The 25,934-nt window shown below is 41.7% G+C and overlaps 1 protein-coding gene across 1 annotated transcript; it reads left to right on the top strand.

The window, feature by feature from the left end:
- The first annotated feature begins 652 nt into the window (after positions 1 to 652).
- Snapc1 (small nuclear RNA activating complex polypeptide 1) lies at positions 653 to 20,563 on the top strand. Its single transcript, XM_048415755.3, has 10 exons — positions 653 to 882; positions 4,922 to 5,081; positions 5,247 to 5,387; positions 6,324 to 6,428; positions 6,803 to 6,961; positions 8,668 to 8,736; positions 9,369 to 9,431; positions 12,086 to 12,236; positions 18,704 to 18,811; positions 20,079 to 20,563. Exons 1-10 carry the CDS (start codon positions 698 to 700, stop codon positions 20,111 to 20,113), a joined length of 1,176 nt encoding a protein of 391 aa, XP_048271712.3. The 5' UTR covers positions 653 to 697; the 3' UTR covers positions 20,114 to 20,563.
- Positions 20,564 to 25,934: the final 5,371 nt, after the last annotated feature.

The raw sequence follows: 25,934 nt of genomic DNA, 5'->3' as shown, positions 1-25,934 counted from the left end.
GGAGAGGTTGCAGATCACAACAAAGTAGCAAATTAAACAAGTATAGACTGTAGGGGAACTTGGCGATCAGGAGGAACCAGGTGAGTTCCTTTCCTAAGAAGTTCTCTTTAGATCTGCGGTGCTTGCTTGACTTGTCACTGGAGGGTCACTTAAAAAAAAAACAAAAAAAACCCAAAAAAACAACAACAAAAAGAACCCAGGCAGGCAGGGTTAGGCCAAATTATAAAAGCTAGGTGTCGATGAAGACTTCTGAACTTTTTTGGGGCTCACTGCTCACTGAAATCAAAGATCTTCATGTTCTACCGAATGAACTGGCAGGTACATAAATTAATTAATTTTGAGACAGGGTCTTTTTATGTAATCCTGGAACTCGCTACATACACCAGGCAAGCCTGGAAATCAACAGAAATCCTCCTGCTTCTGTCTTCGGAGTGCTGAAATTAAAATTAAACCACGCCCCGTTTCTTTGCGGAAATTGACGACATCTGCACAAATGTCAATAGATTTCAGATAGTAGATGTCAACAAACAGAGCCGGGTAGTCACGCACGCGCGACAAGGGCGGCAGGAGCAAGGAAAGGCCCGGATGGAGGCGGGGCTTGAGGTCGCGGATAATACGTCACGGAGCGCGCCTGCGTGACGTAGCTGGGGCGGGACCTCAGGACCTGGTTCCTGGAATTTGCCAGCCGTGAAGGAACATGGGGACCCCTGCGGACGCCGCGACCCGTCCCGTGGGCGCGGGGGCGCTTGAAGGCGTGGGGATCCCGCCGGGCTTGCAGACTGACTGCGAGGCGCTGCTCAGCCGCTTCCAGGAGATGGACAGCGTGCGCTTCGAGGACTTCGCGGAGCTCTGGCGCAGCATGAAGTTCGCGACCATCTTCTGGTGGGTGTGCCTCGCCGCCCGGCGGGAACGCAGCCTGGGTCCCCAGTTTCCGCCTGGGCGCTCTCCCTGGGTCGCCCCTCTGCATCTCCATCGCATCCAGACCTTTGCCTCTCGACCTCCGCCTGTCTTGTTCACCCGGAATGAATCCATGCTTAGAAACAAAGTAACCACACCGAGACCGGGTCCTCCACCAATGAATCCATTTAGCACGCAACGAAGTTGGAAGTGCGGATGTGAGCCCCTGTTTAGCTCCTTTAGGTGGACAAAGCCCAAATTCAGCCCTGGGGCCGCCTTACCCCTAGCTCCAGCCTCATTTCCAGCTCTCACCTCACACCTTGCCCTCACTTTCTTGCCCCAGCGTTGCCTTTGGTCCTTCGCTGGCACTTCCTAGCCTGCGAGTTCCCTCTCTCTTTTGGCTTGTCCGTGTCTTCAGTCGTATTTAAACCCAAGTGACAGTTCTTTAGGGAGGTCTTTTGGTCTTCTGGACTAAGTGAGAGGTTCGTGGTCTATCTACCCTCCAGCATCATGTGCTTATCTCACCTGCCACATTATATTGCCTGGCTGAAGATGCAGTATTGGATAATGGTGAAGAGCACAGATGATGGGCCCCAGGTATTAGAATTCAGCTCCCCAACCCTCCCCCACCGAAATCTGAGACAAGCTTTTTTTTTTTAATCTATAAAATAGAGACAGATACAGTACTTCATGGTAGTGTGAGGATCAAATGAGCCAATATATTTGGGGTGTTCCACATTCAAAATTAATGTTCAGTGTTATTAGTACTTTTTGATTTCCCCTTAGACTGACCTTTGTGGAACAATGGCTCGATAAATGTGGTATTTCTTCTTGTTTTTGTTTTTTGAGACATGACCTCATTGTGTAACCCTGGCTGGCGTGAAATTTTTCAACAAGACCAGACTGCCCTTGAGATCTGCCTGCTTCTTCCTACCAAGGGCTGGGGTTACAGGCATTCATGACCAAACCTAGGTTTGAATATGATGTTTGTATTAATTAGCATAGCATATTGATTATTGAAAAGGCTAAGTGATTGAATAAAACTTTACTAGAACTTTTTGCTGAGTAAAATAGTAAAAATAAAAGTTCTACTGATGTAAACTAATTATTATGTAGTTTGTAAATTACAGGGATGAAGGATAAAGATATTAACTGGTCATGGTGCTGCGTACCTCTAAGCCCAGAATTGGGGGAGGTAAAGTCAGGAGAATCAAGAGTTCAAGGCCATCCTTAACTACAAAGAGACTTCCAGATGGACTGGGCTACTGGATATCCTGCCTCGAGAAACCAAATAACAGCAAAAACTATTTATTGTACAACTACTATTTTACACCACTAACTGTAATGCATCCACTGTTTAATATACTTAATTTATAACAGAACTCTGAAAAGCAACTATAATTGTCCATATTTTGGAGCTTAGAAAATCAAAGCTTTCTAAGTTTTTCGAGATAAGAGTTTCTTTGTGTAGCCCTAGCTGTCCTGGAACTCACTCTGTAGACCAGGCTGGCCTCTAACTCACATAGATCTGCCTGCCTCTGCCTCCCAGGTACTGGGATCAAAGGCATATCACCACCCAGCTGTAAAATTGAAGCTTAAGAAAGAAAATTTCACCAGGTGTGGTGACAGGCTGGTAATTATTAGAGTGATCAGGAGGATTGCAAGTTTGAGGTCAGCCTGGGCTGTGAAGTGAGACCCCCGTCTTAAAAATATCTAAATCAATGTCTTCCCATTCCTTTTTAAATTTAATTAAATTTTATTTATTATTATTATTATTTGAGACAAGGTCTTACTGTGTAGTCTTGACTGGCCTGGAATTTATTGTGTAGGCCAGACTGGTCTCTAATGAGATTAAAGGTGTGCACCTCTGGGCTGGAGAGACGACTCAGCAGTTAAGAGCACAGGCTGATCTTCCTAGAGGACCAGACTTTAATTCCTAGCACCCTCATGGCAGCTCACAGTTGTCTAAACTCCAGTTTCAGGGCATCTGGTCCTCTCATACAGTCAAACATACAGTTAAAACACCAATGCACATAAAAATAAAAAAATAAAAAAAGAGTAAAAACAGGCCACATGAATGAGGGTACTCATGGATCCCAATTATTTAAGCCTTTTGGTGATGGCACTCGCCTTTAATCCCAGAGGGATTCATTTGGGAGGCAGAGACAGGCCAGCTTGGTCTACAAAGCAAGTTCCAGGACTGCCACGGCAACACAGAGAAACCCTGTCTCAAAAATCCATAAACAAACAAACAAACAAACAAATAGATAAATAAATAAATAAAAGTACACATGACCTTGCCCAGCCTAATTTCTATTTTCTTGTCTTTTCTGTTTCTAAAATCCATACTCTCTCACTGTACTAGTACAGGGGTACAGGGCACACACCAAGGGGATTTTTCTGGGTTACTCTACTAGAGGGGTGGTGGGCTTTTTTCCCTCCCTCCCTCCATCCCTCCCTCCCTTCCTTCCTTCCTTTCTCTTTCTGAGACAGGGTCTCTCTGTGCAGCCCTGACTGTCCTGGAACTCAGCATGTAGATGAAGCTAGCCTCATACTCACAAAGATCTGCCTACCTCTGCTTCCTGAGTGCTAGGATTAAAGGCGTGGGCCACTACACCTGGCTAGATATTCTTTAGGAATCATTTTGGTCTCACTGTGGTGGGTAGTTCATGTTCCTTTACTGTACTTACTTATTGTTTGAGAGCCAAAGTGGTCTCCTTCCCATTTGTAGTGAGGTGTAATAGATTCCTCTAGCTAAAGGGCTTAGGTCTTTATCATTTTATTTTGCTGTTATTAAATGACAAGGGCAACATATTTATAGTGATATGAATGTCAGTTACTTGCATGTGTTAAGTGTGTTTTGGGGCATTTTAACTAAGATTGGCTCTGTTTTTTCAAAGTAGGATCTGGTTATGGCCTTGCATTTTCGGCAGTCCTGCCTCCTGTCTTCTGAGTGCTGGAATTATAGTCTGGGCCACCATTCCCAACTTGTTTTGACAGTGGCTCTCTTATAGCCCAGACTGACTTTGATCTTAGTACGGAGCCAAGGATGACCTTAAACCTTTTGATCCTTCTGCCTCCAGTTCTCAATTGCTGGGAGGGAGTTCAGAAGTCTTCTACTGTGTCTGGCTTTTAAAAGATGGAGAACATTTTTAATCTGCTAAATTAGGGTCTATCCTAGAACACTAACATGATGAGTTCAAGGTTGCTTTCCTTGTTTCATTCAGTTTTAAGAGGATTATCACACTGGCTTTTGTGTTCTGGTGAATGGGAGCATGGATGATGTTAGGCTGTCTCTCTTAACTTAAACCATAAACCTTCTCTCTGTTTTGGAATATTCGTACACTGTGTGAAGATGTGTTGTAGTGATTGCTGTGATAAAAAGCTGAATGGCCAATAGCTAGGCAGGAGGAGATGGGGAGAGAGAAACTTGGAGGATAAATCTAGGTGCGGGATTTGACAACAGACTTGGAGCAAGTCGGGCATGCTGTATTGAGGAAAGGTAAAAGCCACATGGCAACGTAGATTAATAGAAGGTTAATTAAGTCATAAGAGTAAGTCATAATTGGGAATAAGCCTAAGCTGAAGGCCAAACTTTAATAAGAAGTCTCTGTGTTGTTATTTGGGAGCTGGCGATCTAAAACTAGTCTGACAAGAAAGCTTGGCAGCCTTCCAGGGACCGAAAGCAGTGCAAATCCTGGAGACTCTTAGGAAATGTTTTTGTTTCTGTAATGACCATGATTATTTTAATAGTAAGTGTTTTGAATACTGAATCTGAATCTGAAGCCTCTTCTATAGTCATCATTTTGGCAGCAAGGCTGGTGTTTGGGTGGCAGTGTCACGGTTCCCAGACTGAGTGGTCAATGCACGGTAGAAAGTGAGTTTTTTCTCTTGAATCTCAAGAGGGCCAGGTGTGGTGTCTCCATCTAGTTCCCAGCAGTTAAAGAAGCAGGGGTCTCAAATAACTTTTGTCTGTGTTCATGTAACAGTGGGTATATATATATATATCCTTTTTGCTTTACAGTGGCAAGATGAGGAACCTAAAAAAGAACCTGTTTACAAAAGAGGCTTTAGCTTTGGCCTGGCGCTACTTTTTGCCTCCATACACCTTCCAGATCAGAGTTGGTGCTTTGTATCTACTGTACGGGTTGTACAACACACAGTTGTGCCAGCCAAAACAAAAGGTAAGGTTGGGGGATTAGTTTCCCCCTGTAGAAACCTGAATCAGGCACTGTATTTTAAAAAATAATAAAGGACTTAGGTGGACATATCAGTGTTTGAGTTTACAGTCATGAAAAGGGATCCAGTCCGTTTCACACGGTGCCTTGCTTTTCTCCTCCTGGTTGTAGATCAGAGTTGCCCTGCAGGACTGGGATGACGTTATTAGATTTCAGCAAGACTTGATAAACGCACAGCATTTCGATGCAGCTTTTGTTTTCAGGAAGCTTCGGCTAGACAGAGCCTTCCACTTCACAGCAATGCCCAAGCTGGTATGTTGCCTTAAAAAACATAACAAAACAAACCACTATGTATTTTCGCAACAAGTTACATTTCCTTGTCCATTGCTTGCTTTGTTTTCCTGGAAGTGTGTAGTCTGTTAGTGGTGATCAAAACTGTAGCCCTTCTTATGATTGTTTTATTTTCCCTGCAGTCAGAATAGAATCTCTGCTCTTGAGTCAGGGTGTTTGTGGATGCCACACCTGAAGCCAGTTTTGAGTGGGAAGAGATGTGGCGTCTGGATCTCTTCCAGAGTTGAGGGTTCAGTCCTGAGCTGCATGCACGTTAGGAAGTTGTCAGTCACTCAGCTGTCTCTCTTGTCTTTCTGCTTTTGCGTAGAAATCTGTCAAACATGCCTTTCTACATTTAAGTGTCAAGAGGGCTTGACAAAGGAATTTAACTCTCAGTTGGTAAAAAATTGAAATTTCAAAAAGAAAATCCACACCATTTCTTCAGTTTTGTGACATTTAAGACACTGGATCAGAAGAGCAGAGATTCTCCTGGAAAATCGTCTGACTTTTCAGAGCTGGGCAGACTCTGTAGCATGCAGTGTGGCCTCTGATACTTAAAGATGCCTGCTAGGCTCTGAAAATGGGTAGCTAAAAGTGTATTGTAGAGCTTTTCTTCTTCTCGTGTGGTTTTACTTCTAGCTTGTGTTTAAGCACTTTAAAAATATCCTTTAAAAGGTGTTCATTTAACATTTTTGAAAAAAATTTTATTGTTGTGCATGTGTAAATCTTCCACTGTGCACATGCCATTGCACGTGTGTAGGCGATAGGACAGCTTTGTGGTGGTGTTCTCCTTTGCAACCATGACGGGGAGTCTAGGGATCCACTCAGGGGACCAGACTTGCTCAGCCCGTGCCTTCGCTCACGGAGCCATCTCTCCAGTACCAGATGTTCATTGTAAAATACATTCTTTGTATTTAGCTTTCATGTAGAATGAAGAAAAAAATTCAAAAAACTGAAGTGACACAAAAATTTAAGGACCCAAATGATCGTGTAATGAAACTTATCACTTCTGATGTATTAGAGGTGAGTTTGTTCTTACACTCTTGAAGTTGGAGAAAGTGGTCTTATTGACAATTATGTTGAGGTTATAACTTTCATTAACTGGGTATTGACAGTTTCTCTAATTGTTTTAGCATGTATCTTGTCAACGCAGTCATTTTAGAAAGTAATTATATTTTGTATTAGTTTGCCTTTAAGATTGTCATCAGATGGAAATAAAGGACCAAGTATGGTGGTACATGCCTACAATTGCAATACTAGCCTAGTTTACACAGCAAGACCCTGTCTCTTAAGATAAAACAGTCTCACACCCACATGATGTGTGTGTGTGTGTGTGTGTGTACGTATGAACCTCAATATACATACAGGAAATAAAGGACCCCTCTTTTCACTTTTAGGAAATGCTGAATGTTCACGATCATTATCAAAATATGAAGCATGCTATTTCAGCTGATAAGACCATGCCAGACAAAGCTCTCAGCCTGGTAAAGGAGGATTTTTTTGACAACATTAAGAACATAGTTTTGGAGCATCAACAGTGGCACAAAGACAGGAAGGTAATTACTTATTTGTTGCTGTCCTACCCTTGTACTGTGTACAGATGTTAACATGTGGGCTCTGCCAAAGAGAGGCAGCCTGTCATAGTGGCTGCATTGCTGTCCAATGAGGATTTAGAGGGTTTAGTTCTTCTAGTTAGGGCTCTGTCACTTAGTAGGCATGTGATGTGACTTTATTCAGCATTACAGATAGGGGTGGGGGAGAGTAAATCTTGTGTTTTTAGACCAAACCCAGCATATAGATTACTTTTGTTTGGTGCAATATTAATTCCAACATCGTTGTAAAATTTTGAATTCATTTCCAACATGTAAATATTAGTGGACTGCGTGTTCTTATAAACCAGAGAGTCTGGTTCCACTGGCTGCATTTGCTGCATAGTAGGGGACCCTGCACCCCAATGGAGGCTTTTCTTTTTCCAGCATTGTCTCTCTGTGACTGAACCATTGGTTTTCAACCTAGCTTTCTTTCTTTTTTATTTGTTTGTTTTTATGCACATATACGCACACATATTTTTTGTTTGTTTGTTTTGAGGGCAGTTCTTTCTCTTTAGTCCCTAAACTCACTATATAGACCAGGCTGGCCTTGAGCTTCACATAGGTCCTCTTTCCTCTGCATCCTGAGTGCTAGAATTAAAAGTGTATGACACCACACCCAATTTTTTTTAAATACCAAGGAGTATATTTTTCATTTGTTAAGGAGGTTTAGGTAATTTAATAATATTTTCTACTTTCTAGAACTATTTTGAAACTTTGTGGCCCTTTAAAAATATTTTTGCCTGTGTGTGCGTGCGCGCGTGTGCGTGCGTTTGATTGAGGGCTCGTGGCAGTCAGAGGACAGCCCCTGGGACTTGCTTTCCTTCTTTTAGCTTGTGGATTCTAGGGATTGAGCTTGGGTCATTGGCCTTGATAGCAAAGGCCCTGACTCACTGACCATCTCTCTAGCATGAAATTTTATGATCTTTATCATTTGTTTTGTTTTGTTTTGTTTTGTTTTTTTCGAGACAGGGTTTAATTGTGCAACAGCCCTAGCTTCCCTGGAACTGGCTCTTGTAGACCAAGTGGGCCTTGAACTCACAGAGATCCGCTTGCCTCTGCTTCCCAAGTGCTGGGATTAAAGGCGTGCGCCACCACAGCCTGGCTGAAACTTCATAACGTTAGACAGTGTGCTGGTTAGTTTTCTGTCAGCTTGATGAATGCTAGAGTCATTTGGAAAGGGGGACCTCAGTTGTGTAAATGCTTCCATTAGCCTGACCTGTAGCAGCTCTGTGGGACATTTTCTTCATTTCTCCATGATTGGTGTGGGAGGTGCAGCCCACTGTGGGTAGTGCTGCCCTGGCAGGTGGTCTGGCATAAAGAAGTAGTTCGAGCAACTCATGGGGAACAGTCCAGTAAGCAGAGTTCCTTCGTGGCGTCTGCTTCAGCTCTTGTCTCTAGGTGCCTCCTGAGTTCCTACTGATCTGCAGCCACATGGACTGTAAGCTAAAAGGTGAAATAAACCCTTTCCTCCCCAAGTTGCTTCTGGCCGTGGTCTTTATCACAGCAATAGGACAGGTGGTGACCCACGCTGCAGTAATATGACATGACCTAATTTTTCAGTAATTAAAAGTAACTTCTTCATTTTTAAAATTGTAACCTACTAATTATCTGTAATTAATGGAAATATAAATGTGTATATTAACACATTAATAACATTTCTGTTCTTTCAGAATCCGTCCTTAAAACCTAAACTTAAAGATGGAGAAGAAGAAAGCGAAGGCATTTCACAGGAGCCAGAGGTCAGCAAAATGTTAACAAAGGCAGTGTCTGTTCCTTTTATGTGTGACTGCTTCCGTTTTGTACATGTTAGAACACTTAGCTCACATTAGTAAACATGGGAGAATTCTGCTCTGTGTATTCTGTGGTAGCCAGTCTGTGGTAACCTCAACTGTGCAGGGCATTCCGTGTCCAGGTTGGCAGTGAGGGGTTAACAGTTCTGAGCAGGTCGGGGCAGGGTGCTGGGAGGTGCTCTTAATTCTTAGGGGAGGGGTCAGGCTTGTGTGAGAATGTCTTGCTTGTCAGCCTTTGACCCTGTGAACTGGGGTGCTTTTTGCAGGTCTCATGTTCAGTGTTTCATCTCTCTTGTGCTGCCATCTTCAGGCAGATGAGGGAATGGCAGTCAAGAATTCTGCTTAGTCCCTAAGGCTTTTGTCCCTACTTTCTTCATGAGTCTTGAAGGAAATGGTCCACCACTGTGAGGATGGCAGTATGACACTTGCTGTGCCGGCAGGCAGAGGTGTCGTGTGTGATTTTGTATAGATGCGTGTCTAAACATGTTAGTTTCTTTTGTTTTACCTTAGTCCTGACTATAGATCCTTAGATTTTTGTAATAATGTTTGAACTTTGTTTTCCTTGTTTATTTTCCTTCCAGAGATGTGAAAGAGCAGAGTCTTTAGCAAAAATAAAAGCAAAAGCCTTTTCCGCTGTTGCTCAGGTAAGTTTCTTGTTTAGTACACCAACGTACAGCCTGCTCTCTCTCAGATGGCAGTTTCTGTCTATGTAGTCCACACACAGTTTAGGAGTCTGTCACCTGGCAGGTGCGTCTGCACCCCAGCAGCGCTCGGCCCTTCACCTCTTGCCTCTTGCACCAGACCCAGAGGGAGAGGCACCATGTGGCTTCTCTTCTAGGTCTTCCTTTTGCCCATTGCCTAGAATGTTGAAGTCATGTTCTCTATCCTCTTCCACCCTCTGGGACCCCAGTCCAGGAGCAGTGGGAGTGTGCTGTTTGTCTCTCAAGTTCAGGACCATTGTTGGCCTTCAGGTGGCTGTCGTTTCAGCCTGAGACCTTTGTGCCTAAAGAATTTTTTTTAATTATTATTTTTTATTATATTTTTTTTCTTTACCCGTTTTGTTTTTTCTTTGCTATTTTCAGTCTGTTTCTGTTAGTGTGTTTCTTAAATGTTAATTTCTTGGCCATTGATTTTTATTGTTTGTTTTTTAGTATTTGTGCTACATTTTTTTCTGTACTGAGAATGTCTGTCATTAAGGACATTAATTTAATTAGTTTTTGATGTTTCCTCCCATTTTCTTTGAATCTGTTTCTCTATTTATTTTGATCTCTGTTTTTCATTCTCTTGGCTTTGTTCCAGAAGATTGGAGCTCCTCAGATGCCTCTTTATATATATAGAGTGACTAACAGTTGAGGCAAGCTTTTAACTCCTTCATTTCCTTTTTTTGGATCTAGTCATTTTGACTGAAGAGCAAGCTTCCATTTCCTTTCCTGAGAGAGGAGGGTAGGAAGCAAGCCTGGCTGCCAGTGTTTCCTGAGCTTCCAGTCAGTCAGGAGGCTCAGAGTCCGTGCTCAGACTGCCTTCTACCACCTCCTCCACTGTACCGTCTTTGTTTCTTTGGTTTCATTCATTCATCCATTCATTTATTTATTAATTATTAAAATCCTAAATATCTCTGATTCGTTCTTCCAGAGGACAGACTCCTGTTGTCCTGGTGTCCTGGGGAGGCGGTCCATTGCCCAGCTTTGAGGCTGAGGAGCAGAACTCGGTTCCCCTGTAGATTTTTGCTGTGTCTCCCTGTGGTTTTGATGCTTTTGGGGTAAACTGTTCTGTAGTAGCTCTCCCTTGTGGCCATGTGATTTCTAACCTTCCCTTGTTAAGGCAGTTGTCACTCACTTTCCTACTCAGAACTATAATTGAGTTGTTCTCACCATATGTCTTTTTTGTGTGTGTGAGTGAGTGTGTGTGTGTTTGTGTGTGTGTGTGTTTATTTCATTATTTTACTCAAGTTTTAGGAGAAAGCATGTAGATGGAAGTTTCTGGCCTGCCCGGTTCACAGCCATTCAATCCAAATAAACACACAAAGGCTTATATTAATTATAAACTGTTGACCTGTTAGCTCAGGCTTATTACTAATTAGCTCTTATGACTTAGATTCACCAATAATTTTTGTCTATGTTTAGTCATGTGGCTTAGTACCTTTTTTCAGTAAAGCATTCTCATCTTACTTCCTCTGCATCTGGCTGGGGCCTTTCCTCTTTTCAGAATTCTCTTAGTCTGGTTGCCCCCACCTATACTTCCTGCCTGGCTACTGGCCAGTCAGTGTTTTACTAAACTAATATAAGTGACAAATCCTTACAGTGTACAGCAGCATTATACCACAGCAGAAGCAAGTTCTGATAAATTCATTTTTAATTCTATATGTTTTTCTTAGATCTTTTTCCTGACTATTTTATGGGAAATCAAGCTATCATTTTCTAACTGTAGGAATAAAAAGGAATAGTCGGTATTTAGGATGATTCTCTATTGGTATTACACCTTTGCTGCATACCGTCACAGTAAAATGAGTATAAGACATTGAAAATATACCAAGGAAGATAAATGGATTATATTCAGTTCTTTTAAACCAGATTTCTCTTTATTTATGGAGAGAATTTGTTTGAAAACCCAATTGCATCATACCCCACAGATTGTTCCTCGTGTATCAGTATATAGCTGCAGCTTTTCCTCTCTTACGGTGCAGACCAGACGTGCAGACGGTGCAGACGCAGACGGTGTCTTAGAATTGCCTTGAAGACTCACTGATAAGGCATATCTCTGAGTTCAAGGCCAGTCTGGTTTATATAGTATATCTAGTGAGGGCTATGTAGAGGGACCCTGCCTCACAACAACAACAGAGCCCTTGGTTTGCTGGTCTTAGATACCAGTAGGACCAGAACTTCTCTCCTCACTTTTCTTCTCTGTCTTTTCAGTACTGTTCATGCTCCTGGCTTTGGTTTTCTTTCCTGGTAGTTACAGTTCTAAAACCCAGTGAACAAGTGGGTGTGTGAAACCCATCTTGACCAGTCTGGGCCTTATGGTCATACCTGGAATGAGACAAACAGTGGGAGGTGCCTTATTGTGAGTCAGACCCTACTCTTCTGAGATTCTAGATAACCCAGTGTGAGCGGATAGTGAGGCAGCAGCGGGACTTGGTCATACAGGTGAAAAGTCTGTGTCTGCATACAAACTGTGTATAGTACAAGCCTGGTAATAGTAAGGACATGATGGCATGTGTTTCTGCTTTCCTCACCTTCGTGGTCTGTCCTTTGGACTCATTGTGTTATTCATCGTGAATAATTGGGTTTCTCTTAATAAGGTGTCCAAGTCCAGGAGGCATCGCCAAGCCAAACTTGACTCCTCTGACTCTGATTCTGGGTCTGGACAAGGGCAAGGCAAAGCAGCTAAGAAAAAAAGAACCAGAGAGACAGCAGAACCAGCAGGAAAGAAGAGGCCTTCCAAAAGCAGAGGTACTTTGCTTTAAAAGTCTTAGTCTTACTAAGGCCTGGCAGGGATGAGTAGTCCTTACTTCTAGGATGGGATAGAGCTGGGTATGATGGGGAGATATCTGTAATACAAACATCCAGGAGTCTGAGGCAGGAGAATTGCCAGTTTAAGGCCAAGTTGAGCTACATAGTAAGATCCTGGCGAGGTGGTGGTGCACGTCTTTAATCTTAGCACTCGGGAGGCAGAAGTAGGCTAATCTCTGTGAGTTTGAGGCCAACCTGGTCTATAAGAGCTAGTTCCAGGACAGGCTTTAAAGTTACAGAGAAACCCTGTCTTGAAAAAACCAATAACTAACTAACTAAATAAATAAAAGATCTGTCTCAGAAAAAAAAAGATTTGTGTGGGAGCATCATGGAATTTAATATTAAAGATTAACCCATTTTCATAGCTTCTTGGACTATTGTTGCTGAACAAGACTCTAGAGATTATATCAAACATATTATTCAGTGTTACTTTATTAGTAATGATGTGTGAGAATTAAATTACATCTAGAAAAGGTCAGTAAGTAATGCAGTCTATAAACTTTATCTCCTTCAGTTAAATTCATTATCTCTGTTTCCTTTGTAATAGAGTGTCTGCAAAATGACCTTACTAGATGCTTAAATGACCATGTATTTTAATAATTTGATTTTTCAAAAATTGAATAAATGCTTTGTATTCAGCACAGCTATGATTGGAATGTGTTAATGGCAGAAAGCACACTACAAACATTAACACATACTTAATAATTTTACCAGACACACTGCTAGCTCCTTCGGGTTTGTGAAAGTCATTTATGGCCTCTGAACGTGTTTCTTTTTTCCTGTATTGAGGCAGTGAAGGGTGGGTTGAAGTTAAATAGCTTCAGTGTATGTCAGATATGGCTCTGTGCTGTGATAGTTGCTGTGAGTGCAGTAAGAATTCTGAGGAAGACGCCCATGGTGGTTAAGGGTAGCCAAGTCGTGATTTAAAGGGAAAGCTTGCTCCTCAGAAGCTGGCAGGCACAGGGAAGACAATTCAGTTCAAACTTGAGCATTGAAAAAAAAAATCCTAAAGTGCAAAAACAGGCCCCTAAAGCAAAAGCTCTTCCTGAATCTAGTCGTTCTAGGATGCAGTCATGATTCAGTTAACTGGAATCTACTAATATAATTTATCTTATAGTAGGCTAAAGGGGAAAATATATATTATAATTGATAATGTCTAATATCCATCCTTGATTTAAAAAGTCTCTAGAGTAGGGGGTCATCAGACTTTCTATAAAGGTTCAGATAGCAAGTACTATAGTCTTCATAGGCTATACGGCTTCTTTCATGGCTTAGCTATAATGTAAAAGAGCATTCAAGTATTCTGCAGTAGAAGTAGGTGATGGGTGAGGGTCACCACAGACCGTGCCAGAGGAAAGAAATAGATGCTTCTTTATTTTTTAAAGGCAGACAGACAGACAGAGAGCCTAACATTAGCAATGATACATTAGAAGAATGTTTTATCTAACATTGTGCATAGAGAGCTAGGTGGCATGATTGGGAACGTGAACTTGTACATTATCAGAGAAGCTACACAGTTTCCATGGTGTGTTAGTGGCCAGTGCTATATGTAAAATGTATTCTGTACTTAGCTGAACAAAAATTAAGAGCAAAAGTTTTAGTAAAGTAAGGGACCCTACTACAAAAATTATAACTGGAAAGATTCATAAAGAGAATCTGAGATAGTTTTATTGATCTAATAAGTTAATAGTGATAGATTATAAATTTCTCATAAGACATAAGATAGGAAATCTGAATAACCTTTTATTTACTAAAGGAATGGAATTTGAAGATACTCTACTGGACATCTCTGTAAACTTGTTCTCTTCAGTCCTGGGCCCTGATTGGCCTGTGCACACCTGCACAACTGCTCCAGCCTCTTGCCGTGTAGCTCAGGGAGGCCTTGACATCTCGGTTGTCCTGCCTCAGTGCCCTATGTGCTGGGACTAGTCATGCACCATGGCATCCAGAGTGTAGATGTTTAGGTCAAGAGTAATGTTGCTGTACTGATGCTTTCAGGAAGTAGAAGAGAGAACACTTTATAGCTTGTTATTATTGCCAGAAATGAAAACTAAAGACCTCTACCCTTCATGAACAAAATTCCTTGCTAGATAAAGCAGATCAAATCTAGCAACCTATTGGAAGAGCACAAACACATTGTGAGCAATTAGACTCTATCCCGGTAATGTAGGAAATAAGCCAATGTAAATCATATTAGCTGATTAAAAGAGAAAACCTCTCATGGGTAAGGATATTGACAAATACATGAACAGGTATTTGTTCATGATAGAAACAGTGAATTACTATTAGACGGAAATGGACCTAATGGATTTGTAGCAAACACATGACCTTGACATCTATCCATAATGGTAAAGCAACCCTCTCCTAAGGCTGAGAATAAGGCAAGGAAGCCCACTTTGATTCCTATTAAACATCATGCTGGAAGATCAAACCAGTAGAGTAAGGCAACAGTTTTTGCTTGTGCCTCTTGGCAGTCAACATATTCTCTTGCCTCTGGTCCCTAAGTTCCTGCTGATGTTTTCTGCCCCAATACACTTTCCATTTTCAGAAAGGAATATGATACACTATATAGCTTTTTTTTTTTATTTGCACAGTCTCCATAAAGTCCTAGCTGTTCTAGAAGTCACTATGTTAGACCAGGCTGGCTTTGAACTCAGAAATCCACCTGTTTCTGCCTCTGGAATGCTAGAATTAAAGACATGTACCACTATACCTGACATTGTATGCAGTTTTTTCTGTTTGGGCTTTCATTTAGTTAATTCATGTGGGAGTCACCTATATTCATTCATATATGTATATATATGGTATATATATGTATACACACACAAACACACACACACACACACACACACACACACACACACACATATATATATATATATATATATATATATATATATATATATATATATATATATATATATGCTTCTTCCAGGCAGCAGCTCTGGCCTCAGTCTTCTTGGCAGCTCAGCTTGTCTGAGTCTCTTCTTTGAAGCCTGGCTTCCCTCCCTCTGAGAGCCACTCTTCAGGTTTTAGTGCTTACTCTCCCAGGGAGGAGCCTAGTGAATCTAGTCAGTTTCAGGGACTTCCTGATGCTGCTTTGAGTTGTTTACCTTCCTGCTTGCAGGGTGGAAGTTTTGTTGTTTTATTTTTTTTTTTTAAGATATATTTATTTATTATGTTCTCAGGGTTCAGCCTCCATGTGTGCCTGCAGGCCAGAAGAGGGCACCAGATCTCATTACAGATGGTTGTGAGCCACATGTGGTTGCTGGGAACTGAATTCAGGACCTCTGAAAGAGCAGTCAGTGCTCTTACCCTCTGAGCCATCTCTACAGCCGTGGAAGTTTTAGTTTTAGTCTCTTAGGAAACTTATATAATACCATTCCAAATTTCTACCAGAAACAGGTAGTTGTCACTTGATTTCAGAATCATCAGTTTTGACTGTTTCAGTTTTTTGTTTTCATAAGCATTTCAGGTACAATACAAGGTTAGTTTGGTTCCAGTTGACTTATTTGTAATAACTAGACATGTGCACTTATAAGTTCCCCATTTTTAATGAAAAATTTAAAATTTTCTTTTTTAATTTTATTTGTATGGGTATTTTGCCTTCATTAATGTGTTCCACATGTTTGCAGTGCCCACAGAGGCCAGAAGAGGGCATCAGGTTCCTGTAGTTATAGATGGTTGTAGTTATAGATGGTTGTAGTGTTCATGTGGATCCTGGGAATTGGACTCTGGAAGAGCAGCCAATAATTCCAGCTTCTGATTTTTTCCCAATTGAGTGGGTAGTCACTATTGAATGGAGAGGGTTACACATTCTGTATAGGAGATCTTTATCAGTAATAATGATTGTATTTTGCATATATTTTTTTCTAGGCTGTAGCTTGATTTCTCTCTCTCTCTCTCTCTCTCTCTCTCTCTCTCTCTCTCTCTTTTTATAGCAATATCTTACAAAGATTAGAATTTTAGTGGATATGGTAGTACATATCTTTAATCCCCATGCTAGGGCATCAGAGGAAGGCAGATCTCCATGATTTCTAGGCTACACACGGCTGCATAATAAGACTCTGTCTTAAGGGGGGGAAAAGAAATAATTTAAATTTTATTTGTTATGTTTGTTTTTGTGAAGATAGGACTCCTGCAGCCCAAGCTCACCTTGGCTCTCTTGGCTGTCTGTGTAGGCACAGATGGTTTTAAACCCCTGAACCTTCTGCCTCTACCTTCCAAGTGCTAGGATTGTATACACACACTACCACACTGGATAAAGAATTTTAATTTTGAGGAAGTGCAGTTTGTCATTTTTTCTTTCATGATTCATGCTTTTTGTGTTATGCATTAAAAAAGCCTTATCTGAGAATAGTTCTTCAGTGTTCTCTGGTATGTATTTTGAAACTTTCATGTGTGGCACATTTGAATTATTTTGTTACTTATGCAAGCGGAGGGATTTTCTGACTGTGGATGGCAAACTGTCTCAGCGTTGTTTAAGGCTACCCTTTCTCCACCAGATGGCTTTCCCACCTTTGTCAGAAATAAAACCAAGACCATCGCAATGGCTCAGCAGGTAAAGGTGATGGCTGCCAAACCTGTCAGCCTAAGCTCAGTCTCCTGGGCCCTCTGGCAGTAGGAGAGAGCCAGGTTTCAGCAGCTGTCCTTTGACCTGATGTGCCTCAATGTCACATGCACACTCACAAAAAATTTACTGTTACTGTGTAAGCATGATGCATGTGTTTAAGGGGTACTTTGTACTTATTTTAAAAAACTGGCGGGGCTGGAGAGATGACTCAGTGGTTAGGATCACTGTCTGTTCTATGGGACCCAGGTTCAGTTCCAGCACACACCTGCCTGTAACCCCAGATCCAGGGGATCTGATGCCCTCTTCTGGTCTTCTTGGGCATTAGGCACACAAATAGTGCACAGACATATATCCAGGCAAATCCCCCATGCCATAGAATAAAAATAAAGAAATCTTTAACAACAGAGGAATCTTTAACTAAGAGAAGCAGGGAGATGACTTGGAAAGGGCAGTATCTGGGGTGAATAGAGTGAGGTCTGCTTTGGTTCATAGGGAAACAGTGTTAACTTTTAGTAATTCTGGAAAAATATGCTGAGTATTATCTCACGGCCTGACCTCAAAAGTGGAGTCAGCCGCCTAGGCTGACCTTGGTCGGCAGAGGTGAGTGACAGGACTAGTGTCTCCTGGAAACCAGGGGAACCCGGGAGGTTTGCGTTAACAGACCTAAGCGGGCTGCTGTGGGGCTCAGGAGGAGTGCTAGGTAATGGTTGCGGGTGTAGGAAGTAGAGGGCATCTTGTCAGCTCTGCAGGTGCAGGAAGAAGCTGATGCGGGTGAGATAAGCTGAGTCTCAGCATGTGGAGGACGCTGGTGGTAAATGCTGGGGAGGTAGAGGTGGCGTGATGAGGTTTGCATATGGGGGAACATTTGCTCAGTCCGTCTGGCTAGATTCAATTCCTGTAATGTCTGTCTGTCCTTGCTACATATAATCAAGGAAGGTCTTGAACTTCTGGTCCTCCTGCTTCCAACTTCCTAGCGCTGGGGCTGTAGATGTGGGCGACCATGCCTGGCTTATGGTGCTGGGTATCAAACTTATCTATATCCTATGCTAGGTTAGTGCTCTACTGACTGAACTACATCCCAGCCCAAATCTAGTGTTTTTGAAAGTGGAAATTCACTGGCAGATATGACTAAAAAGTATGTGAGCATGTGTCTTGTGTAGCAAAAGAAAATGTGTCTGCATTCAGAAAGGAAGCTGAAGCTGTTCAGCTTTAAATTACTCGAAGTAACACATGATCAGACCCTCTTGACACCCTTTTTGTGTGATCAAGGTCAAATGAGGTGTCTCTCACTAATTTTATTTCTTCTCATTCTCCACTTCGCCTAATAGAGGAATTATGTGCTGTATTCAAAGCACAAACTTTTGTTTTGTAGATGCAGGGTTTCAGTATGTAGCTCAAGCTGGCTTGGAACTTGCTATGTGGCCCAGTCAGTCCTCAGACTTGTAATCCTGCTTCAGCTCCTTGAGTGCTGGGATTAAAGGTTTTTCTACCTATTTATTTGTTTGAGGCTGGAGCTCACTGTATTCCAGGCTGACCTCAAAGTGAACCATCCTCCCAAGTGCTGAAATTATAGGTGTGTGCCGCCATGCCCAGTGACACAAATATTTTAATATTTAAGAAAAGCTTTGTGGGCGAGGTATCAGTCAAGGCTAAGAATGAGAAAGAAGTCATAGGAAACCTGGTGATTGGTACATTAATTAGAAAAGAAACATTTAAAGAATTTCTATTCTGGAATGCATGGTTATGTTATTATAATTTCAGTGTTATAACATTTAAGATTAGCATTCTTTGGTTTTATGTACAGTAATTTCTCACTATCTCTAAACATTCCTAGGTAATGTTCAGAATGACCAGAAGGAAGAGAAGTCTTTACGCCTGAGTATGCCCATAATTGCGGAAGAGGCAGAGGAGACTGAGGAGACTGACGACTTCAGCGAAACAGGTACAGGAGCATCTCATTGGTTATTGCGGGACTTAGGTTTGCAGAGCAGCGGTGTTAGAGCCCTCTCGACAGACGGGGACTCAGTCCTCTGACCTCTGTCTTTGACTCATTGGAGCCAGTGACTGTTACTTTGTGACCACACTTTTCCCCAGCTAGTGAAGATGCAGCACATGGATGTGGTTGTCTGTTGGGGAGTCCGTGGTGTCACTGTCTCAGAAGCTGCCTGCAGACCTCTGCCCTGCCCTGATTCTCGTCCTGGCACTGTCTTCTAGGAACGGTTTTCTTCTTCTTCCTTACCCCTTCCACCACCACCCCCTACCCCGTCTTCCCCTTTTTATTTTTCATTTATGGCGAATATTTCTTTTCTTTTCTTTTCTTTTTTTTTTTTTTTTTTAAAGACAGTTTCTCTGTAGCTTTGGAGCCTTTCCTGGAATTCGCTCCATAGACCAGGCTGGCCTCGAACTTACAGAGATCCACCTGCCCCTGCCTCCTGAGTGCTGGGATTAAAGGTGTGTGCCACCACTACCTGGCTAGAATATTTCTTTTTATCACATCTTTCTGAAGTTATTGTTTCTGTGTCTTGTATTTAATGATGGTTATTTGCGTGATAGTTATGCATTAGCTGTGAGACACAGAAAGACAGACCATGTAAGTGCTGTATTTCCAGGTTTCCTTGTAATGGAGTTGAAGTCTTTCTCTTTTCATTAGCCAAGATAACGCTCAGTTATTAGCTCTGGGTTTACACTAATTATAGGGAAGGTGTAAACCTGGAGAAATTTCAAGCAACTTAATAATTATGAACTAAGATTTGGAGTGACAGAGATCTCCTATCTTATTGGCATCTCAGTAAGATTGAAATATTGCTGTCTCATTGGAGATAGGAGTTTCTAAACCACAGTCTCCTTGGAAAAAAGTCACGTGTGTCAGAGCTAAGATTTTTTTTTTTAATTTTAAGTTGGCAATAAGCTAATGAGTTCCATTGTATTTTTAAATATATATTAAATTTTAATTATATGTTATATGATAATATATCGATATTGTAAGTAATTTAATATATATTATACATTTGTGTGTGTGTGTGTGTGTGTGTGTGTGTGTGAGATTCATCTCCCTCACTGCCTCCCTCTTGGATCTTGCCTGTGAGAACATTGTTGGGTTAGAGGAGTTAAACTCTTACACAGGTGAAGTGTGTATTTTTACTTAAGTCTGTCATTTAAATGTCAGTTTTTTAAAAGAACTGATGGACTTCTTAACCTTGTATCCATAGAGTTCACTGCTCCCAAAAGGAAAAGAAAGCGCTGACCAGGAGCCTGGTGGAGTTTAGCTTCTGAGCTTTCTGACAGAAGAGAGGTCTGATTTTGTTGTGAGCTGGAGGCTGGCCAGCGAGGACTGACATCTGAGAACGAGTTCGTTTCTGTGAGATGGGAGAGCCCAGCGTTGGTCAAGAGCTGGAGGAGGCGCTGACTCTGAAGCTGTATAATTTTCTGTTCAGTGTCTGTGTGGATGGAGACAAAGTCTACATTCAGGTGTGACAGAAAGCCGTGCGTTGTGTGCTAGCTCCCGAGAGTTCTGGGGCTTCACCTTCATGCGGCACTGTAATATTTACTACTCTAGTTTCCAGTTTCTTAAAATACTATTTATATATAAGTGACTGGTACCTGTCAGCTAGCAATGGACTGGGCTGTGGGTTTTTTTTTTAATTTTTTTAATAGTTTATATGTTTTTGTTAAGTGCAATAAAAGTTTTGTCCCACTTGCTTTGTCTTTTAATGCGTGAAATTTGCATGGTCAGTGACTTGACTGATAACTTAGGAAGTTAACACTCTTTTTGTACTGAATGGTGTGTTCCTGTTTATCCATTTACTAGACAGGGTCTTGCTGTGTATGGTAGGTTTACCTTGAGCCTTCCACACTCCTGCCTCAGCCTCCCCACTGTAACATGAGGGGGCTGGCTTGTTGGGGTTTCCGTCCTGCCCGGTACCCTACAGCCGGCAACTCCCAAAGAGAAATCACACACAGGACTCCATAAGGTTATAAACTGATTGGCCCATTAGGTCAGGCTTCTTGTTAACTCTTATAACTTATGTTACCCCATTATCCTTATCTACATTAGCCACATGGCTCTGTACCTTTCTCAGCTGGGCAAGTTACATGCTGCCTCTTCAGTGGTCTGCGCAGGAGTGACGAAGGGAGCTTCCTGTGTCCCAGAATACTCCCAGTCTCTTTGCTCCTCCCCTACTTCCTGTCTGGCTTTCCTGCCTATACTGCCGCCTGGCCAATCAGCGTTTTATTAAAATATGATTGACAGAATACAGACAATTCTCCCACACCATTTCCCTTGACTTCAAAACTGAAGTCAACAGGTATGGTACTTTGGAGAAGAGATTTTGCTTTTGTTTCCACAGAAAATGAGAGGCTATGGATTCATTCTGAGTTAAGAAAAATCAGCTTTGATCAAGGGAGGCCACCTGACAAATCTCCAACAGGAACAGATGGCCAAGATGTCTGAGTTCTTCATCCAGAACAGGTTCAAGACTGCTGCCTGAGATGATCAAGACTCACAGGATATTCCAGTCAGAACTTGATTATAACTCTAAATTTTCTTTAGGTCCCCATAAGATCATCAGCGCCCCCAACCTGTATTAAGTAGCCTGTATTTAGTAGTACTTATTTACAGTAGTACTGTATTTAGTAGCCTGAAATACTACGCCCACATTCTCAACAAATGGATTATGGGTATTTTTCCTTTGTTTAAAAAAAAAAGAGAGAGGGAAATGGTGTGGGAGAATTATCTGTATTCTGTCAATCATATTTTAATAAAACGCTGATTGGCCAGGCAGGCAGTATAGGCAGGAAAACCAGACAGGAAGTAGAGGTGGAAAAAAGAGACTGGGTGTATTCTAGGAAGCGCCCTTTGCCAGTTCTGCCCAGACCACCGGAGAGGAAAGATGTAAGCTGCCCCGCTGGAAAAGGTACTAAGCCATGTGCTAACGTAGATAAGGATAATGGGGTAAAATAAGTTATAAGAGCTAATAAGTAGCCTGACCTAATGGGCCAATCAGTTTATAATCTTATAGAGTCCTGTGTGTGATTTTCCTCGGACTTGCTGGCTGTGGGGTACTGGGTAGGACAGAAACCCCAACAAGCCAGCCCGTCATACTACACCCCACTGCTGGGGTTGTAGACCACACCACTGTGCCTCACTTGCAAGCTTCTTCAGTGTTTGCTTTGAAGTACCCTTTGGTCTAATGCATGTGAATACGTTTGTACGTGTGTATCCTCACCTACACATATGATTAGATAATAAATTGTCTAATGCTTACATACTATCTTTCTAATAAGCCTTGAGGAGCAGTCTTAGAAATTTTAGAATGCGTCTTTGTAAATCACAGGAAAAAAATTCTATAGCATCATGCGTGTGCTGCTCTTTTAATTTCTCAGTCCAGGAGTTTAAATGGAAATTGTTTGAATGCTGCCAGAAAGAAGTGGATCACCTCCATGACGTGCGGCTAGTTCAACCTAACGTATAGCTAATTATTAAGGTTCAAAATCTGGGTTGAAGAGGAAATTTCCAAATCTGATATGATTGAAAATATGTATCTTGTAAGTACAATATTTTAAGATAAAAATATTAATGTTGACTTGGGTAAAACTTGGGTTTGCTATCCTTTAGCTAGTAGGACTCACTTCAGCTCTCTCTCACCTGGGTGGGACACTCCAGATGTATATAGGCCTTGTCCAGTTGCACCACTGTTTCTCGGAGAGCACTTGTAGACTCTGGTATCGTTTCGCAGGCACGTGACGGTGAGTAGTGGTAGACTACTCGATGCAGTTCTTCTTGTCAAAATAACCGAAGGTCCATGTTTACGCAGACCAGTGAGTTGATCAGACTAAACTCCTGTATCATTTGACAGCTGAAGGGAACCCTAATTTCCTTGTGTTAATTTTAATTAGGTATAATGTATACCCTCTTGTCAGCCTACCTTGGGTATAGTGAAAAGATTGATACCTCTGCCTGCCTGCCTGCCTGCCTGTCTTATCTCTCTACCTGTCTCTTGAGAAAATATCTTAAAAACGAACTTTATGCACTGAAAATTCCTTTCATTTTTTTTCCCAGGTTAGCTTAGGGAAATAACCATAGTTCCTAACACCTTCCTTACCCTTGGTGCTTGAATTAAATTATAGTTTGAAGAAGGCTTACTTTTTAATGGCTTAGAAAGAACTCCGTGGGTGTTAAACTATTCACATTTCATTTATCTTTTGAACGACTGTGTAGTAATTTTCATTGCACATTTTTCTTCTTCTCTGTGTTAATGTAAATGTCAAAGCCCAGACTCGAGGTTGTATAATCTCTTTTATGTGATATTTTTAAATGCCTGAATTATTCATTCTACTGTGCTGTGTATTACAGGTCTGAATTTTTATTTCAAGAGACGTTTGAGCAGGCTTCTTTCAGTCAGAAGAAACAAAAGCATCTTCCTGCTATCTTAAATGCTAGAAGCTTACCGGAAGAATGCTGCTAAGTGAGTAAGGGACTCCATCAAAGACACAGCTTCCTCAAAGACTTGGACAATAACTGTAGGCCTCCTGTACATCAAATGATGGTCTTAACTAGGATAGGGATCCCTGATTCCTACAGTTGTTACCCGTGTACCATAGGGCACAACAGATGACAGAGAAGACCCCATCTCTGGCAGCTTTCCTCAGAAAAGGTGAATGGGCAGGCATTCAGAGTCTTAGGATTTCCCAGTGCAATCATGATGTAATCAAGGAGGGACAGATACTCCCTTCACAGACAGCCACACTACACAGTGGTGAAGAACATCTGCTCTGGGCAGTCTGGGTTTACTCTGGCATTTAATACATGCCATCCTCAATAATTTGGGGCTGTGTAAACTCTTAACTCAGAGGTATTTTGGCAAGGGCTCCTCCACTGAGCTATATACTCAGTCTGTTGTTTTTCTCGCTAAGTTTCACATGCTGGGCTTGGAATTTATTGTGTAGCCCAGGTAGGTCTTGAACCTTCCATCCTCCTGTCTTAGCTTCCCAAGTCGATGGAATTATAGACTGCCACCCAGCCTAACTATTCCTGTCTTTGACAAACACGTCTGCGTTTACTCACAATTGGACCTTGCCCATTGCCCATTGTTTGTGAAGGTCTTGTTTCTGGGAATCAAACCCACAGCCCTTCATCTGCTAAGCACAAGTTCCCCTCTGGCTGCCTGCAGAGAGGTCTTTTGTTGTTATTGTTACTCTGCAATTTGGATGTGTCTGGTGTGGTTGACTTATCTAACCCATGATGTCTATTGCACTGGCCTCACTTGCTTCTCTTTCTGGGACCTTATTTTTGCCTGTTAACTACTTAGGACTGTCTCATGGGCTGTATTTTTCACCTATAGCACTTTTTCTGTGCTCGAGAGAGCCTTTTGATCGGTCTTCAAGTTCATGATCTTTCCTTCTCTTGTATTCGATCTGCTTTTGACTTTCTCCAATAACTTTTAATTTAGAGGCACCAGTTTTTAGTTCTGAAATTTCTCCTTGATTCCTTTTCATGGGTTTCTGCCTTGATTACAGCGACTCATTTGTCGCTAATCATTATATATATGTGTATTTGGTGGGGTGTGGGAGGGGTTGAGACAGGGTCCCTTGCTGTTCTGGAACTTGCTATGTAGACCAGACTAACCTGAAACTCACAGAGATCTGCCTGCAGCTGTCTCCAGTCCTAGGATTAAAGCCGCACACCACCACAGCCTGTTGGTACCGCTTTTACTGGGTCACATAAAGTATTGGTCACATGATTATACCCTTTCAGGACTTGAACTTTGAACTCAGGAGCCCCACACATGAGTGAGAAGCTGCTGAAAACTCTGCTCAGTCTTTGTGACTTCCAGCTAGTTTGTAGCCCTAGAACCACTGAGTTGTGTGTTGCCACGGAGATGAAGAGAACTTAAATTCAGGTTTGGGGCGTGTCGCTGATGGCTCTTTTTGGGGGTTCCCCATCTTGACTTCTGACCATGTTAATAGCCAGAGAAAGATGACTCGCTGTAAGGTGGAATAAATAACCCTTTCCTCCCAAGTTGCTTTTGGTCATGGTTGCTATCACAGCAGCAGAAAGCCAGCTAATACACCTTGTAACCAGAGAAATTAAGAGAGCCATGGTAGCCTCAGTTGACTCCTTGGAGAGAGGACAATGCCCATGAGATATATTAAACATGAATTTTTAATGGCAAATGTATTTTTAAGTGATGTGAGCTTTGCTAAAGCCTCAGAAATTGCTCACTCTTTGTTAAAGATTTTGGGTCAATTTATCTTAGTTTCCTGCAGCATAATTGGTATATTGCCTCCCTTGGTAAGTATACACAGTTAAACAGTTAACTATTTCCCTTCCAGCAACAGTGCTCTGAGAAGGAACTTTCTGTATCATATTCAAAACTGAAATACTCTTGTCTTTTTTCAAAATCTGTATTTCTAGAAAGCCATCCTGTTTGCAACTTGATACAAACCAAGCAAACAAAAAATTTAATTTGTCTCTGGTATAGGACAAAACATTGAATCATCATGCTCCCAGTGAATAACTCTATTATTCTTTTGACATATTTTTCTTAGATTTGCAAATATGATTTACTCTCAAGACTACAGTCTAAGGAGGCAGAACACATCTCTGTGATGTTTCTGCATCTATGTAATTAGGATTTAATTGCTTCTGAGAGGAAAATGAAACTGTAGAATGATTCCTCAGGGCTGTATTGTCAGAATTTCATTTTCTTTTATTCTTTGGTGGATTTATATCCCCCCCCCCTTAATATCAACCTTTAATAAAATGAACAGAGGATTCCAGCCAATTTGTACAGTCTGGGCAACCACAAGAAATGAAACAAGGCAGTTGTGGACATCCAGGAAGAGCTCGTTAAAACCAGAACTGGTGGCTCCAGAAGGAGGGTCCAGGTCCAGGCAGGGTCATACTTCTATCCTCTTAGTTTTTAGTTTGACTTTTATTTATATTTTAATTTTGCTTGTATTTATTTTTTTTTGAGAGTTGTAGTGATATTTTGTTTGTGTTTTAGCAAATAAAACTTGTCCCGCGCTACCGTCTCGCCAGCAAGAACCACGCGGTACACATAGGA

The sequence above is a fragment of the Myodes glareolus genome, chromosome 11 (assembly GCF_982192425.1).
Source record: "Myodes glareolus chromosome 11, mMyoGla1.1, whole genome shotgun sequence".
NCBI classification, from domain to species: Eukaryota; Metazoa; Chordata; class Mammalia; order Rodentia; family Cricetidae; genus Myodes; species Myodes glareolus.
This window is presented reverse-complemented; position numbering and strand designations above follow the sequence as displayed.